The sequence below is a fragment of the Sceloporus undulatus genome, chromosome 6, assembly GCF_019175285.1.
Source record: "Sceloporus undulatus isolate JIND9_A2432 ecotype Alabama chromosome 6, SceUnd_v1.1, whole genome shotgun sequence".
NCBI classification, from domain to species: domain Eukaryota; kingdom Metazoa; phylum Chordata; class Lepidosauria; order Squamata; family Phrynosomatidae; genus Sceloporus; species Sceloporus undulatus.
In genome coordinates, this window is record NC_056527.1 from 31437945 (window position 1) to 31457090 (window position 19146).

Sequence of the window (19146 nt, forward strand, 5' to 3'; positions counted from 1 at the left end):
AGTATAATGTCTAGATCAAGGGAAGTAATAGTGCCACTCTATTCTGCCTTGGTCAGGCCTCACCCACAATACTGTGTCCAGTTCTGGGCACCACAATTCAAAAAGGATGTTGACAGATTGGAGTGTGTCCAAAGGAGGACGACTAAAATGATGAAGGGTCTGGAAACCATGCCTTATGAGGAAAGACTTCGGGAACTGCATATGTTTAGCCTGGAGAAGAGACAGTTAAGGGGTGATATGATAGCCCTCTTTAAGTAGTTGAAGCGGAGTCACATTGAGGATGGAGCAAGCTTGTTTTCTGCTGCTCCAGAGACTAGGACACAGAACAATTGATGCAAGCTCCAGGAACAGAGATTCCACCTCAACATTAGGAGGAACTTTCTGACAGTAAGAGCTGTTAGATAGTGGAACAGGAACACACTCCCTTGGAGTGTGGTGGGGTCTCCTTCCTTGGAGGTCCTTAAACAGAGGCTGGATGGCCATCTGTTGGGGATGCTTTGATTGTGATTTCCTGCATGGCAGGAGGTTGGACTGGATGGCCCTTGTGGTCTCTTCCAACTTTACAATTCTGTGATTCAATTCTATATTCAATCAGTATATTAAGAGGGGAGTATGTTAATCTCATCTCCTCTGTCTCTGTTTATTTCTCATGTCAGCAACAAGTTTAAACAGGAAATATTCTCTGTGCAGTTGGGGACCGTGATTTGATTTGATTTTTTGTTCCTGGTCATATGGAAAGTTTTCAAACATAGGGAAAATTCTCTTATTCAGACTCTTACTCTCCTTGTGAGTACAGACTGCTAGAAGGAGCTGAGGGAAGCAAGATAATGTACTCTCTTCATGTGCTGATTTAGAAAACAATTGCACAGTGCTGCTGATCCAGTAACTTGAGGGTTCTTTTTGTCCTTTACCATATACCAAATGTGGGGAAGGGGTTGGCAAGTGGGCTTTTTAAAAAAAAAATTCCTAAGATCATCTGTGAACCACAGTAGAATTAAAAACAACAATATAAAAATGGCCAGAAGTCTACTGCTGTTTTTGCCAAAACAAAAAAAAAGACTAAAACAGCTGAGAGACCTTGTTTGATTTGAAAGAAGAATTGCCATTCCTGGAAGCTTTTTTGTATTTTGCTCTGGATAAAAATTGTCTAGGAGGGGTCTTGCCAACATGTCCTGGGAACAGGAGGTGGCCTGCATGACTCTCGCCTTGTTCTCTCCACTAACTGGTCACTTGAAGTGCATTTAGGAGTGAAAAGCTGTCATGCTCTTTATTTCTGGTGTTTAATGTTTATGTGGATTGATGGAATACTTTAGCAAGTATTTATTAAATAAGAACCTGATTAATAAATACTATCTACTTGTTCTGCTTGTTATTTATGTAAATACCGGTAGTTTTGTCCCCATCCTGTTTGCATAACGTGTGATAAAAACATTAGAATATATTGGGGTAGAATCTTAAGAGTAAATTTTTGTGCAACCAGAGCTTTTAGTTTCCCATCCTCCTGGAGATAAACCCCAAATAAATGTTCCTTGAAGGCCAAGGAGATCTCCAAGGTAACACTTCAAGAGATGCAAAGGAGCTTTTTCCAGAAAGACATTTACCACTCTGTGTGTGCATACTCATGAATGTGTTCCCTTTGAAGTTCCAGGAACAGAGACTTCTCATCCAAAGAGGTCAGTTTGGTCTTCTGCTATGCTACTAGCTTTGTGTGGGGGCACCCCTTTCAGCTTTAAAAACTCAGGTAGGATTCAACAAGCAAGCATAAGCCAAGTATGGGGGATCTCTGGCCCTTTAAATGTTTTAGTTTATGACCCCCAAAATGAGCAGTTGTTAGGGAGCTGGAGCCTAAAATATTTGAAGGGCCAAAGATTTCCCATCTTGGGTGATGAGAATGGCTCAAATTGATCCCTTTGAGGCAATTTAGCAGGGCTGGAGTTAGAAGATGCAAACAAACAGAGCTTGCACATGCTGTCTTACTTAAAAGTGTTAATTTGAGCCACCCTGATGCCTGAAATCCATTAGGGTACCTTTGTTGGTCCATTCTGAAGGTCACAAAATAGGATTCAAGCTTTTGAGTTCTCCAGAATGTTCCTCAGGCTAGATGAGAAATAAAGCAACAGTATGGGCCAGTAAGGAACAATGATTGCAGTATAGGGAAGTAAACCATCTTGGTCTATAAGAAAAATACTCTGTAGTCTGTACAGAGTAAAAGGAGTACAAGTAAAAGTGCACAGGATTCTGGGCAAGCTTTCAACATCTCTAGATTCTTTGGTCATTCAGTTGATACATTTGTTAATTCATTTGTATGATCAAACCACAGATGAGAAAGAACACAGACTTGTAGCTCTTGTTTGAAAGTAGCCAGAGATTAATGCCTGTTTCATGTTTGTGCTGAAAGGATTTTTTCCTCCAATTAGAAAATGATAAATTGCATCTGACAAGATTGATCTTAGTCAGTGGGTGAGGTGCAGAGGGGAATTGATTTATGAGCACTTCCCAGTGGAAAGCTATCATAAAATTCTATGATACTGTAATAAATGGACTATGCATGTTCACAGGTAAGTGTAAAAAGAAAGACATTTGAGCCCCAGTCCTGCCATGCGTTCTCAACCCACAGAGTATATCTTTGGATCCATTTCAGCCCATTCTGTCTAACCTCAACCTCAGAGGACCTCATGGTTCTTTACTTTTAGTGTAGATTGTAAATATGACTGTATTTGGTCCACAAACATATATAGGCTAGGCATGGGAAACATATGACCCTCTTTACCAGTGTAGTTAATCATGAGGGATCATGGGAATTTTAATCTAACAACCCTTGAAGGGCTACAAGTTGCCCAGGTAAAGGTATTCCCTGTTGACAAGGTTGTCAAGTTGTGTCTGACCATAGGGGGGCAATGTTCATCTCCATTACTAAGCCGAAGAGCCAGCATTGTCAGAGACTACTCTGTGATCATGTGGTCAGCATGGCTGCACAGAATGCTGTTTACCTTCCCACCGAAGTGGAACCTATTTATTTATTTGCAGTTGCATGCTTTCAAACTGCTAGGTTGGCAGAAGCTGGGACTAATGATGGGAGCTCACCCCATCATGCAGCACCCAGGCCTCGAACTGCCAATCTTGCAATCCACAAAATCAGCATCTTAACCACTTGAGCAACTGCATCCCAAAGTTGCCTACCCTAGTATATAAATAAAGACAACAAATATTTTTGTGTAGCAGCCAAATGGTGTGATCAGTTAGGTTATCATTAAATTTCAGAGCATGCCTGGCCAAGTGTGTCTTTGTGATTAGTCTTTGGCATTTGCTGCACTACCGCCAAAGCCCTACCAGGTCATACAGTCAGGGCAGAAAGATGGCAGCTTTATAATTTTTTTAACCAGGTGTGAGGAACCTCCAGATATTGTTGGCCACCATTTCCTGCACCATTGGCCAGATGGCTAAAGGGTAGGGAGTTGGAGTTTCACTTTATTTTGAGGGATGCATGTTGAGCAGCTCTTATACACACCCATCTCTCATTTAAGGTGGGAAGAAATTTTGTATAAAAGCTCTGGTCACAGAATGTAAGGGCTTATCCTGCAGACCTCATCCTCCCCAACATAAGGCAGTATTTCTGAGTACAGTAGTCGACCTTGCCACCACACTTTGGCAGCTTCCAACAGTAGATTATACTGTCTGTGGAGCTTCCTTTCCACAGGTAAAGAACTAAACCCATGGAATCCTATGACCCCTCAGCTGCCCTCAAGATTGTTCCCTTAGACTGGAATCATATTAATCTCCATAGAATTTAATTGCCGAGTACAGAAATGCTGTTAAACATTGGCTATTTTTAGTACAGAGTGGAAGAGGAATTTCATTTGTCAACTTGTTTGTTTGTTTTTCATGGCAGAGACTCAAGACTGTTGTCCATAGGAGCCGGTGCTGATGAAGTCATGCTGTCCATTATATGCAAGTACATGGACACATTGCCAAAGAAGCAACGCCCATGAGTCCTTACACAGTTGCCTGTTTTTTTTAATAAACTGCAACTTGATTTTTATGTCAGGAAAGAATATGTAGTACAGTGGTGCCTTGGGTTACGAATTTAATTCGTTCCGCGGCCGCTTTCGTAACCCGAAAAGCCTTCGTAAGCCGAATTGCCATAGGCGCTAATGGGGAAAAGCCGCGTTTCGTGCGAAAAAGCCGAAAAAAGCACCAAAAATTTTTTTCGTAACCCGAGTAAACATTCGTAACCCGAAACAATTATTTCCTATGGGATTTTTTCGTATCCCGAAAATTTCGTAACCTGGGTATTTCGTATCCCGAGGTACCACTGTAATTTTAAAATGGAGCATCTTGATTTTTTGGCCATGTGGATATTCTACCTCATCTATGACAGCCCATAATTCATAACCACTACCTGGAACACATAATTTGACCACAAATGTTTCCAGCCCTATTGATTGCCAGGCAGGATTCTGGTCTATTTCCATGACTTGTGCAGTATTTACAGTGCTAATAAATCTAACACAAGAAAACCAGAGCATTAGCATTAACACAAAATTCAATGAAAAATTGTACTGAGCCATTCAACAACTCTGCGTAGATTAAAATATTTTCTTTTCCTAGAAAGTTTTTGTGGCTATACTTTTAATTGCTATAAAATGAATACATCTCTTGTTTCAGAATTCTATATTGTGACAGGGCCAAATTAGGATTATCCATTACCCAATTAAGAATATCAAGCACCAACGTGGCCTCTAAAATGTCTGTATGAAAGCTATCATTCTACTGACTTCAGTGAAGATTCCTGTAATTCATTTTAAATGACAGAGTACTGATTGTGTACCTTAATGTGTGCAGTATACTAGGCTGATCAGACATAATTGTTTATGGTTATTGTTAATGCAGCTGTTTTAGTAGAGAAGCAATTAAGATGGATAATTCACTAACATTAACACTGCTTCCCTTCTAAAATTTTGTCTCATTGGTAAAGCAAATGTAATTTGTTATTATACCTGACAATCAAGAAGTAGGAATTTACTTCCAGTAAGAAGGAAAATTAAAACTCTGCATAAATCGAAGAACCATTTTGCACTTCTTCTGTATGGAACAAAACGGTTGTATCTTATGAACAGAACAATGGGAACCAATATTTTACTTTACTAGAAGGCTAAGGAACTGACAGGTTGCAAAGAAATTTGCTTCTAAAATAAAATATTTGCATTTTGGGCACTCTGATCCTCAGACTTGTTTGGCCTTATTATGAGTTGTCCCCTTTCTGTGCCTCCAGTCAGCACTTAGGCTAGCAAAGATGGTAGCCATGTTGGTACATGGTAAAAACTTACTTACTTTAACCCCTATACTTACCCATCTATCTGAAATATTATAGTTTAGCCATCATATCTCCATTGTAAAGGGGGGGGCAGTGCTGAAAGAAGTATAGCTGCCTACTTGCCCATCATGTTCTGTTTCTCCTGCTGTCAAAGAAACAGTATAGGCTCCATGTCTACACAGAGGAGGGTAAAGGAAGCATACTGTATATGCTGCCAGAACTGGGCATGATTGTCATCTTGCTGATGATGGCTTCATTTCCTTGCCATGGTTGACAAACTAGGGCATATACTCAAGAGAATGAGGTGTATAGCCAGAGGTGTGCAAGCATGTCCTGCACTGCTATTCCCAATGAAATTTGCAAGAACATGGGTCAAATTATAAACCCAATTAACTGCTGGCTCCAATCCCATTTAATTTGGATGCATCAGTACTGAGCTGAATAGGAAGCATCATAGTAAGAAGTATTTTACAAGTATTGGAAGTAAAAGTATGGACTTTTATCTATTAAAGTGGTAACAGTTTTATAACAGATTTATTGTTAAAACAATGGGGCATCATATTGGGAAAGACATTCTTAAAAACTTTCATACATGCTTTGTTTTTATTTTAGTAAACTACAAATCATGAAATACCAAACTTAAAAAATAAAACATTGAATGTTCCCTCTGGAAGGAAGTCCTAAAGCACTTTAGTATAAATACAAAAGAATAAAGAGAAACATCCTTGTGGTTCCACATGAGTACAGAGGAACTGATGTACTTTTACGTCGAAGTTTGTCAAATGAGCAGTGTAATAGCTCAGGAAATGGTTGATTTTGATGTCCTGATCCCCCTTCTTAGCACCTGCTAAGAAAATTCTGAGGCTGATCATATCTCAGGTGCACTACAAGATCTTGCTCCATGAGGGAAAGCTCTTTTGCAGTAGAGATGATTCCAACAACAGAATCTGGTTTTCACTTGGGAAAGGCAGACTAAATTGGCTTTCACATAATGGGCAAACAGGTTTGGACAAGGGAAAGAATTTAGGACATCATTTTCTAATATGGTGATTGCCTTTACATTTTTCTCTAAAGAATATTCACAAGTGAAGTGTAGAATTCCAGAATCATGCTACACTCTGCTTGTTGGTCTCCCCCAAAACTGTTAGATGGGGAGACCAGCTGAAAAAACCTAACTGCAGCAGCCTCACTTGTCTAGCTCGACTCTCCAGAAAGCTAATTTTCACATTTATGAACACTCACACTTTCTCAGGACTAAGGTCCCTAGCAGTCTCAGCATCCTCAAATGTCTTTCCTCCCTTGTTTGAAGGTAAATTCTGATCTAAGCATTCTAGTTTAAAAAAGACCATTTTATCCCGCGTAAATAAAATGGCACTGTTTGTGCCATTATTTGCAATTTGATGTGGTTCCAAGGCTTCCAGTGGGTACCACAATAGCACTGTCTCTAATTAAGAGGCATCACAATGCCCTTTAATACCAAACCTCTAATACTCCAGCTCGATCTTTTTAAAAAGGCTCTGAATATTGTATATCAACAAACAAATCAATGAATAATTAACAATAATCTAATCCAGTTGAAGACATAAGTACTGCAGCATTAATTTTGTTTGCTATTTGCCAGACCTAAAGAAATGCACAGAACTAACATGCCCTGCAACAGTGCCGTCAAATGGACAGTACAAGCCCCACTTTATCAGCACTAGATATAAAAACCTAGTCTCATACCAAGAACCAAGCATGATGACTTGATCAAAAGAACCAAATGGGTCCACAAGAGGGTGAGGTCCACTTCCAGGGCCACTGTTAGTGAGCTTGGCCAACCTCTGAGTTTGGCCAAATATATATATATTTTTAATCCCACCCCACCAATATATAACTTCTCCCCAACCCCCTCCCATCACATTAAGTAATTAGAAAAGTCAGTAATTTTTGAAACGTTCCAATTAATATTTTAACTGCAAGTGGCTGTAGATACAATCCAGGTAAAGTTGGGCACATACTTAATTTTTCTTTTAGTGAGTCTTAAAAGTATTTTGCTCTGAGAGGATTACATATGTTCTTTTTTCCTATATATCACATACATAAACACAATGTAGTAAGAGTGCTTCTTATTGGAAGCAATTATTAGAAAAAGCAATAATAGTTACAAAGTAGACATTGCATTTGAATAGGAAAAAGCTTTTCTTTACAGTATTAACAATGTATTTCATCCCCAACTAATTTTTGTTTACATAAAGTTCTTGCATTTGAGCTAATTCTATCTGAAGGAACCCTAAAAAATAAGGGTTTTAAACAGAAAAATTTCTGGTCTGACAAACATTAAGAAATGTACAAAACAGAGCCAGAAGCATTAATCCTTAATGTAGTTTCTCACAAAGACTATCAAGGAGTCCAGAATGGCACTAATAATCTCATAGGAAGTGTCTGCATCACCTCAGTTTAATAATCCAGTAAATTACAAAAAAGACAAACAGGGAGAATAACATCATGTAGCATAGGAGTTTTGTCTGGCTTCCCCTGGAGAGGGTTTTCAGTCTTCCCACAGTTGCACCAAGAAAACCAGATGTTGAATCAAAGTCATTGTCCTATCAAATAAAAGCATACAAAAGTAATTCAGCAGGCAACTCTACTTGAGCTTAATAGTCTTATGGAAAATAAAACTTGCACAGAATAATACTTGCTCTGCAAGAGAGCCATTGTGGCGCTGGGATAGAGTACCAGCACAGGTTTGGGAAGAACCAAATTATCTTATCTATGAAGCTCACTGGATGACTTTGGGCTAGTCATTTGTGTGTCATCCTAGCTTACCGAGGCAAGGCTGTTGTGCAGATATGGGGAGGACAGGCAAGGGAGAATTTTATGTGCTGCCTTGAACTTTTGGATGAAAGGCAATCAGGTCCTCACATGTAGAGCTCTTCAGCTACTCCCAATCTTGTTTGTGGAGGAATCTAGCACCTTCTCTTAAACAGCTGAACTGTTGAATTGTTACCTTTTAAAAAAACTCTCACACATTCACTCCCAAAGAGTTTCACATGATAAAATGGAACATGGCTCCCTACCCACATGGAGATACATACAGAAAAACAAGATTGTGCGTAAGGGCCTTTGTTTTGCATGTGTGAGATTTTTAATACCTGTTTCTAGCCATATGTAATTTAAAATACAGGCAGATTTGGATATTGAAGTGTTTTTCTATACAGAAATTTCAAAAAAATATATTAAGTCAATGTATGAAAGTAGAAAACTGATACAATGCTTTTGACGCTTCAGAAAGGAAGAAAAGCACATTCATTATCAGAATTCAAAATGATTCTTTGAAAAGAAAACATGATGTATTTCAGCAAAAATATTAAAAGCTAAATGAATTCTAAGGTCTCATAAAGTAAGAGCAAACAGATACATACCATGTCAGCTAGTAATTTATTCTGTTGTTTCACTTCTGTTCCAATTTCAATGGAAAGCTATGAAAAAAGAGATAGGTGATTGGTGCATTACTATTTAAACTATCAACTGGATGACATCATACAAACTAAATTTGCTTGGAAAACATCAAGGATAATTAAGATGCTTTCTGGAGGAACCTTAAAGACTGAAGATACAGGAAAATATCTAATCATACATCTATGTTCTTCTGATATTCAGATTTTCCTCTTATTTAACAAGGATAATTCTAACAACATCTTCATTACATTTTTCTTTTGTAATAAGAACATCCAAAGCCAAGATGTTACTTTAAATTTTTACCTTCCTATTTCTTCATAGGATGTACTTCGGTTATTTAATGTTTTTCTCTCTCATTTTATATTATTAAGCCATGCTTCATGGTCAGATCCAGACACTAAAGGCAATAGCCTAGAGACTGGAAAGACTGCTACTCAAGAGAAAAGTGGCAGCTTTTAGTTCAAGCAACTACTATTTCATAACTCTCAGTTTCAGAATTCCATACAAAATATAAGTAGACCTTCCCCATGTTTCTTTAGAAAGAGAAGGACTAAAAAAAGAACAGGCCCCAAAGTTGTGACTGTTATGAAGTAGAAAGCAATAAGACAAAGGAGCATGAGCTGCTGCTCCCCAAATCTTTCCAGTTCTGCAGATTAGGGCCCAATGAGCTTATTGGACTACCCTATCCTCCCCTTCACTCTCTCTCTGTCTGCACCAAATACTTTCCTACAAACACTGGCCAACAGTACTTTAACTGTACCAGACAACACTCTATTATACAAAAAAAAGTTATTACCCTGCTTTATTACGAATTTGTACCATTTGCTCACCCATCCTTTTCTCTGGCCTGCTTACTGCAGACTCTAAAAGATAATCCTAATTTTTTGTGGTGTCACAACCAGAATTTATAGGATGACATGAAATTGTGATCAGTAAAAATTATTTAGATAGCCTGGGAAATTGCTTTTATTCTCATTCCAGATTCTCCTCACTGAAGCATTGGCCCTACCACATCAAACGGGCTTAGTTTGCATTGATGTGTCTTCCCTACTATCTATGCCAAGTAAAATTTGGTTCTACAACTAGCATTTTGCACTACATCTTCTCTCAAGGCATATGGGGTTTCCAATTCTGTAGGCCCAGCTCTCCTCAGTGTGCTGCTCTCCAGATGTTTTGGAGCACCTCCCACAAGTCCCCACCAGCATAGTCAGTTGCCTGTTGTGATGGGAACTGTAGTCCAAAACATCTGGTAAACACCAGACTGGGATGTATTGTTCTGCTTTATTGCTTAGGATTTAGATGATTGGACAGCCTTTGGCAAAGGCAATTTTAAACTGGATTAAATATCAGCTATGATTATTCCTTTGGCATAGGAAGAGTTTAGCTTAATGGGGTATGAGCATGACTGCTAACTGACCTTACAGATTTATAACTCTCTTGGGAAAACAACTTGGTAGTGGACACACCTCTCAAATAAGCACAACTTCAGCTGTCTCAACTTATAATTAATATCTCGATTACCTAACAAGGACAGCTGGAGCTCAAATCTAATTAGCAGAAGAATTTGATCCATCATTGAGAGCTTCATGCCTTCCAAAAGGTAAAACTTTGATTGAATTCAATTAAGGGATGGCCATGTTGCTATTACACTGATCGAGAAAGCATTATGTACTCCCATCAATTTTAATGCTACTGCTATAACAATACACTTACAGATTTAATGGCAGTGACTTTTGAACGCAAACTTTCTGTTAACTTTTCATTTTCTTCCTCGTACACACTGTATCCACTATTGGCATAGCCATAATTGCCGCCAGCAGCTCCTTCACCTGAAAAGACAATCAGATTAAGATACCGTACCAGAAATGCAACCAGGAAATAGACTCCCTCCAGGAGGGGAAAAACAATTGTCCTGTTTAAATCACCAACCATCTAAAGAAATGGAGACAGCATTACGTCCTAAAATGACCTACACTCCACACAAAACTAAGCAGGCAAAAAGAAAAAAATGACAGGGAATGGAGGAAAGGCAGATCAAAGGCACTGAGTGCCTGAGTCCAAAACTTTCTTCCCCACAACACCAAGCCAACAGATTTAATTCAAAGGTTTCCATCTGCTGGTTTAAAAACTTAAAGCAACTCCAAACTCCCTTCATTCCAACCGCTTTTTACAGGGTCAAACATTCCAGGCTCATCATTGCTCTCCTCCCTTGGCCTCCTGAATACTCTTGCAAGCCCAGATCATGTCCTGCTCAATTAATGGTTATGCATCTTCTTGCTTATCCTTACTCTTTTGATTACTATTATCTCCAGAGGCTCATATCTGTATAAATTCCCATCTACTGCTACCACACGTTCAAGAAATGAGACCTGCTCTATAACAGCTGACACACAGCCAAGGTTTCTGATCCAGAGATTCAAGCAACAAGATCCAGATTTACCGTATGGCTTTTTAACACAGGCAGCAGCTCTTTCATGCCACATCACACCAAGGCAAAACTTAAAACAACCTGATAATGCAGCTTTCTGAACTGCACTTCTAAACTGTATTTAGAAGGGTGCCAAACTTTGGAAGAAGAATTGAAGACTTCAGTGAAAGACAGGGAGGTCAAAGTAATGCCCAGCTCCCCCTCCTCATAAGGAAAATGATCAGCAAAACCTTTCACTGTTGCAACACATTCTTTGGGGGGGAGGGGGAGAGAATTAGGTACAAGACATGTCACTAATGTGCAGTCTGTAGTGACCAACTATTCTGCTAATGTTTATAAGCACACAGTAAAACTCAAGCACCCTGCACAAATTGAGGGAAAGGATCTTTAGAGGAGATTGAAGAAGAATTTGTGGCACCCCAGATTATAGTATAGATGCCAGCTTCTCATGCTATAAGATCAGTGACAGAGACCATATCTTGAAGTTTAGGTGAACAGAAAAATTGGCCGTACCTAAACTCTTCAGTCCTCTGGACTCTATAAAAGTCCTCTTTTCTAGTCTAATTGGTCCCAACATGCATTCAATTCCGTATTTTAAACTATAAAACAAAAATTATTTATTATTATTTTTCATCCAAATCTAGCATACTTTCCTTTGGAGAAATATGATTTGCCATTAGGCCAGCAATCTGAAATCTAGGCAGGTATTGTGCAACTGATTCCACATCTTGTTGTGCTACATCAGTCAACTGAGCAGCGGTCATAAAACAGGTTCCCACTTTTTGGAAAATTGATGCTTTAAGAATCAGACAATATAAAGAACACAGGGGTACAAAATTCGAGATGTTTTATACTACATCTCCCAGCATCACTTATGGCAGCTAAAATCCAACATATGGAGAATCACATAGTGGGTTGGATCCAGATTAAGCTGTTCTTTATAGCACAATCCTATACACATTTACTCACAAACTGCTAGTTCAGTGGGCCATAATCCCTGGTAAACAGGGACCATGCTGCAGCTTTAGTGTCACTGAAACAAATGGAAGAAATTAACCATATTTTCAACAGATTTAAATGGGAGTAAAATGTGACTGCAAGTCTGGTCCCGTCTGTTCATAAATTAAAAGTTATAACATTTATAAACTGATAAAAATTGAAAGCAGAAGTGCCAAAAATAATTACAAATGTTTAACACTTTCCCAGCTTTGACAAGCAGTTAAGGAAAGGCAAGCAGGCAGGTTATGTTACCAAAAACAGTCTGGAAAACTGACTGTTTTCCTCATACAAGGTCAGGCACAAGGTTTAGCTGGAAAAGTTTTGCATCCAAGGGATTAGAATAACAGAAAGGTCAATTATACTTATTATGCAATTTGGAGATCAGCTCATTGAATTTCTGGGGAAGCAGAATGCTAAGCAAATATGTTACACGCATCACAGACAAGATGTCTAACACAGGTCCAGATGTCCTCTTCATGACTGACGCAACATAAATACTGCAGCCAGATTCTCTTCAGAATTGGTTATCATTTTCAGACAATGACTCAAATCACTATCTCTCACAGGACTGTTTCTTGAGTCAATCTATGATGCTTTGGGGCCAATGTTGGTAAATTCAACATTGCAAAGTTCATAAATCTATTGTCTTGCTCATCTGTAGCAAGTGTCCCTGTCCTAGACTCCTAGCACAAATACTCATGCTTTAGAGTTCTCAAGGGACTGCAAACATAAAGACAGATCGTATATCCTTTCTGTGTGTAATTTATGAGGAACCTGAGAAAATATCTCCCTTCCCCTTGTGCTTTTACAGGAGGTGGCAACATACCTGAGCCATAATGACTAGTTGCAGTCCAAAAAGTATTTTTTCCAAATTTTGCAACAATATAAAGGTGCTGCTGGAGCCTCATAAGAGTCTAGAAGAGAAAAAAGAAACCACTCCTTCCTTTCTTTAGGGAAGTGGTTCCCAACCTTCCTAATGCCGCGACCCTTTAATACAATTCCTCATGTTGGGGTGATCCAAACCCATGAAATTATTTTCATTGCTACTTCACAACTGTAATTAAATAGGTGTTTTCCAATGGTCTCAGGTAACCCCCATGAAATGGTCATTCAACCCTCAAAGGGGTCCCGACCCAAAGGTTGGGAACCACTGATTTATGGAGATCTAGAAGGTGGCACTATCAGCATACTGAGGAAACCCAGCTCTGCTTTTCATCAGAATCACACAAGGTAGTGATGCTTCATTTGACCAAGAAGAGGCTGATGAGCCAATTCTCAATGAGGTTTCACTCCTGTTTACAAGACTAGCTGAAAGATACAGTGGTGCCTCGGGTTACGAAAGTAATTCGTTCCGCGGCCGCTTTCGTAACCCGAAAAGCCTTCGTAAGCCGAAATGCCATAGGCGCTAATGGGGAAAAGCCGCGTTTCGTGCGAAAAAGCCGAAAAAAGCACCAAAAATTTTCTTCGTATCCCGAAAAAACATTCGTAACCCGGAACAATGATTTCCTATGGGATTTTTTCGTATCCCGAAAATTTCGTAACCTGGGTATTTCGTATCCCGAGGTACCACTGTACTATCCTCTCATTCAGGTTTAAATCTCTTGAGTAGATTACAGTGTGTTGTATCTCTCAGTTCGTAATCATTCTAAAGTGACCATACACTTCCAAAGCACCCCAGGTTTTTTTATTACTATATACAATGTGCCCTTTTTTTACGCGAGGGATCCTTTCCGGGTCCCCTCTGCATAAAAATACCACATATGCTTGAGCCCCATTGAAAGTAATGGGGCTTGTGCATGGTGCGGCAGCGCGCGCCATGAGCACGCGCCCCATTACTTTCAATGGGACATACCGCCCCCGTGCACTCCCGCGCGGCTTTCAGCATATGCTGAAAGCTGCATACAGTGCATCCGCATATGACATGGGTGCACTGTATACTCCTGTACAAGTGTAGAAATTTTAGTCAAAAAATTGACCCCAAAAACCTGAGTCGACTTATTCTTGGGTCAATGTAAGTACTGTGCTTTAATTCATATTAACAGAGGAACCTTGGTGAAAGACCAGTGTAAGCTGTCTGGGAAGAACTGGCCTCACTCTGCTCTCTCATCCATCAAGCCTTTAGTGTGACCATAAACAGTTATTCCTGCTGGAATTTTGTAAGTTCCTCGGCACTGTTTTCCTTTTCTTCATCCTTTAGATTAGTGACTCCCAAGCTTTGGCCGTCCAGATATTTTGGACTTCGATTCCCAAATGTCCCAGCCAGCTTGGCCAACAGACAGGCATTCTGGGAGGTGAACTTCTAAATGTCTAGAAAACCAACGTTTGGGAACCACTGCTTTAGATCCTTGGTTTCATGCCCCTAAGTTTTACCCTCAACTTATCCACAGGCCATACCAATATCCATAATTTTGGCCCCCCCAACCTTCCCGTGACTTATTATATACCATGTGTGTGCTTCTTTGCAGGGAGCCATTGTAGATGTGTCATTTCAAATCTCAATCACACATGTAAAGCATTCAGCAGAGGATTGCTAGGGATCATAAGGCTACAGAATGGGAGTCGAAACCAGAAGGCTGAAAAGGGGACTTCATTGACTCAAGAAAGAAAGCAGTATCTTTTGTACTTTCTTACTGGCTGCAGGGGATTATGGAAGAGATCTGCTGGATTTAACTAAGCCTATTTAGTCCATCATCCTGCAGTTGACAATCAGAGTTTTAATGGAAGCAGGTTAGGAGAGCTATAGGCTTGTTCTACCACTGACAAGTAGCAAGTGGTATTCAGAGGCAGTTACCCTCATTAGTAATAGTCACTGATAATCTTACCCTTTGAATCTGTCCAATCCATGAATACTAGTCATTGATTATTATGTTATCCTTTAAATTTGTCCAATTCTCTTTCAGAGCTACCTCAACTGGTGACTGTCACCAGATAGTCACTACATTTTCCTTAACTTGAAGTTTTAATGGTTAAGCTAGGAAAGTTCTTATTTAGATACATGTTTTATTTGTTTTTAATTTTTGTGTGGCTTTAAAATGATTTTATAGTGTTTAATGTGGAGATTTTAATTTTTTTTAATTTTATTGAAAATGTATTTGATATTTCTGGAAGCTGTCTTGGGCCCCACTCTGGGAAAGAGGTGGCATATAAATGAAGTGAATGAATTGAATGAATGAATGAATATATATATATATATATATATATATATATATATATATATATAGGGGCAAACCTCTGAAAAAGAGCTATTGAAAATTAAATTGATTGTGTGTGTGTGTGGCGCAGAAGTGGAATAGTTCATACAAAAGTCAACAGTCATACAACCAGAGCAAGTACAGCTACAGCGCAAGATGCAGCAAATAATATGTGTACAGTTTAAAGTGGAATTTAGGGCTGTACATTGAGAAGAAATTACTCCCAATTTAGAGGACTATAAGAAGATGGTCATCACTGATGTTTTAGTATTTCTTTCAATAACGAAGGCAAGGAGCAAATTCTTCCATCATAGTAGTATTTCAGCAAGACCTTAAGGAAGGAAGCATCTCACATGAGTACAACAGAGAACATCAGGTTCTGGTATCTCAGCAAACTCATTTGACAATTCTACCTGCACTATGGAAACCTGCACAGATTTTGTGATCATTTCCTGATGACAACTATAAACAAATTACAATGATTTTGCAATTAAGGCCATGATTCCATCAAGACATACTTCTGAGTAAGTCCTGCTTTGCTTTGCTTTGCTTCAGTGACTGAATCTGCATAGCACTGGGATACTATTAAAAAATATCCAGGACAGGAGGGAAATAGTGAGCTCCCATTTCCTTGCTGATTACCAAAAGGGATCCCAAAGACCATCTACTCCAACCACCTGCCACTCCAGGAAATCCACAGCTAAAGCTGCCTTGACAGAGCATCCTCCTTCCAACCTCATTTAAAAATGCCAAAGAAGGCACATCCATCACTGTGTTTGGTCCCTATCCTCCAGTGCTCTATTTAGGGCCTCACTGACTGAGTCTAGCCAGCTGCCATACAGTCTTCCTCTCTTTCTACTTCCTTCCTTTATCTTCTCTAGCATTGTCTTTTCCAATGATTTATGTGAGTTCAAATTTCAAAAGTTGTTTACTCCCAGCTTCTCAGTCTGGTGGACAGGAGCGGACAGACTCCTGGTTTTCCCAGTAGGTTCAGGCAAAAGCAACTGCTGAGACCTTGCCTAGTTTGTGTGTTCTTCCTCAGTAATAACTTTTGCCATCTTGACTATCCCGATGTCCCCCCCTCCATGTTTCAGTTTTCATGTTGGAGTATGTCACCGTCTTCTAAGAATAAGGGATAACAGTGATGGATGTAGAATTCAAAGATACAGCTTTGTTACTCTGTAGAATCAGTACGTAGAGAGATCTTGTAGCACCTTTGAGACTGAAAGAAAGAAATTGGCAGCATGAGCTTTTGTGAGGAAGTAGACTGAAGTCTACAAAAGCTCATGCTGCCAACTTCTTTCAGTGATGGATGTGCCTTCCTTGGTGTTTTTGAATGAGTTTAGAGGATGGTCCCTCTGTCAAGGCAGCTTTAGCTGTGGATTTCCTGAAGCGGCAGGTGGAGTAGAGGGACCAAACACTCAGTTACGGAGGTCAGGGGCATTTACATGATCCCAGCAGAGCAGTGGAAGAGAAGGAGTCTTGGAGATGTCACATCCACAAGGATCACCATGAATCAGCTAACAAGAACAACAGAAGAGTGCTGATGATATCATGGACAGACAAAAAGACAAACAAATGGGTTCCAGGTGTCGCAGTGGTTAAATGCCTGTAGTGCAGCCACTCACTCACAAAAGCACAAGGTTGCGAGTTCAATACCAGCCAGGGGCTTTGGGTTGACTCAGCCTGGCATCTTTCCATAGGTCACTAAAATGAGTACCCAGCTTGTTACAGGCAATTAGCTTACACTTTGTAGACTGCGTAGTACATTGGTAAGCAGTATAGAAATGTACTTGCTATTGTCCTAGAACAAATCAAGCCCGAAATTGAGGTTGCTGAACTTTGGTCACCTCATGAGAAGGCAAGACCTGTTAGAAAAGCAAATGAATGTAGAGGGCAGCAGAAAGAGAGGAGACCGCATGACAGATGGAGGGACTCAGTCAAAGAAGCCACAGTCCCGAACGGCAGGAACTAAGCAGAGGAGAGGAGGACAAAGGGTCTTGGGGGTGTCTCATCCAATGAGCTGGGGTTGACCTAAGAACGGTTCACAACAACAAAACTACAAATCCCAGAATTTGATAAGGATGGAGCTACAGCACTTAAAGGGATATCAAACTGCATTATTTCTACCTCTGGAGATCACAATAATCTTTTTAGGAAGGTGCTTGAGCCACCGTGGCATAATAAGTTTGAGTGTTGGACTAGAACCATAGAATCATAGAGTTGGAAGAGGCCGCAAGGGCCATCCAGTCCAACCCCATTCTGCCATGCAGGAACTCTCAATCAAAGCATCCCCATTGACAGATGGCCATCCAGCCTCTGCTTAAAGACCTCCAAGGAAGGAGACTCCACTACATTCCGAGGGAGTCGGGAGACCAGGGTTCGAATCCTGGCTCGTCCATGGAAACCCACTGGGTATGACCTTGGGCAAGTCACGCTCTCCCAGCCTCAGAAGACGGCACTGGAAAACCCTCCTCTTGCCAAGAAAACTATCGTCCAAAACACGCTGCAGAAACGACCCAGTTTGAGGCTGCTTTAACTGCCCTGGCTCAATGCCTTCTCTGTCAGAGAGCTCTGGTGCCACAACAAACTACAATCCCCAGGATTCCCTAGCACCGAGTCAGGGCAATTAAAGCGGTATCAAACTGGATTATTTCTGCAGTGTGTTTTGGACCTCTATGATAGGACCACCACATGTCACAACCACAATTTAGATTTTAATAGTTTTAAACACCTTTTACATTTTAATGCACAGCTGTTTCAACTTTTTAAAAATAGTTTAACTGGTGTTTTATTTATTTATTTATGTTTATACCTTTTAAAGCCTTGTTTCTAAACTGCCTTGTTTTAAAAATCCCTCCCATATTAGGAGAAAGTCAATACTGTACAATGATAATAAGCATAAACTTCCTCCTGGAGAGGAAGGAGGCTCTGGAGAGGAGGACAAGATGGCGGCCCTCTCCCCTTCAAAGCCAGCCGCCCTTCTTCGCCCCTTCAAAGGCCACCTGCGCCCCAAAGAGCCCCCTTTTCCAGCGGGGGCCACCCAGCACTTACCCAGCCCTGCCCTCCTCATCTTCGCCGCCGGCCCTCGGGAGCCACACACCAGTCTTTCCGCTCAAACGCCACGACAGCGTTCGGCCGCCGCAAAGCTTCCTGGGTAATGTAGTTCTGAGGTTCCTGCTTCGCTGTGCTTTCTGGGTAACGTAGTCCTCTCAGGGAGTACGGACTGAAAACGCGCCATAAACCGCGGTGGCTTCTGGGGAATGTAGTTTTTTTAAGTTCGTGCTTCCTTTCTTGGCAATAAGGCTCTGTGTAAAGCAGATTAAGGTCCAAAAGCAAATAACCCACTCTGAGGCCGCTTTAACTGCCCCGGTTCAGTGCTAGGGAATTCTGGGAAATGTAGTTTTGTGAGACATTTTAGCCTTCTCTGTCAGAGAGAGAGCTCTGGTGGTGTCACGAGGGTTCCCAGGATTGCCCAGCCAGGACAGTTAAAACGGTCTGAAACTGGGTTATTCCTGCAGTGTGTTTAGGCCCTAATTTTAAGATATATATATATATATATATAAAACATTGCAGAAATAATCCTGTTTGACTGCCCTGGCCCACTGCTAGGGAATTCTGGGGTTTGTAGTTTTTGTGAGGCATTTAAGCCTTCCTTCTGCCTGGTGCCACACTAAACTACAATTCCCAGGATTCCTTAGCACTGAATCCGTGAAAACCACAGCAGTTTGCTTCCCTCAGCCCTCCAAAGTCCTCTCCAAGCCTCCAAAAAC

General features: G+C 40.4%; 2 protein-coding genes across 2 annotated transcripts in view; one reads left to right on the forward strand and one right to left on the reverse strand.

The window, feature by feature from the left end:
* The window catches only part of LOC121933215 (probable acyl-CoA dehydrogenase 6), a 61593-nt gene extending 56373 nt beyond the window's left edge, over nucleotides 1-5220 (forward strand). The window contains exons 9-10 of the mRNA XM_042472628.1: nucleotides 3890-4058; nucleotides 4315-5220. Coding sequence (XP_042328562.1) covers nucleotides 3890-3989 — 100 coding nt within the window. The 3' untranslated portion in view covers nucleotides 3990-4058; nucleotides 4315-5220. The remainder of the gene's footprint in view (nucleotides 1-3889; nucleotides 4059-4314) is intronic.
* Nucleotides 5221-5829: 609 nt separating this feature from the next.
* Nucleotides 5830-18577, reverse strand: BET1 (Bet1 golgi vesicular membrane trafficking protein). Its single transcript, XM_042472629.1, has 4 exons — nucleotides 18428-18577; nucleotides 10469-10584; nucleotides 8719-8775; nucleotides 5830-7899 (listed from the first exon to the last, which is right to left on the reverse strand). The coding sequence occupies exons 1-4, from the start codon at nucleotides 18444-18446 to the stop codon at nucleotides 7744-7746; spliced, it is 348 nt and encodes a 115-aa protein (XP_042328563.1). The 5' UTR covers nucleotides 18447-18577; the 3' UTR covers nucleotides 5830-7743.
* Between the last annotated feature and the right edge of the window lie 569 nt (nucleotides 18578-19146).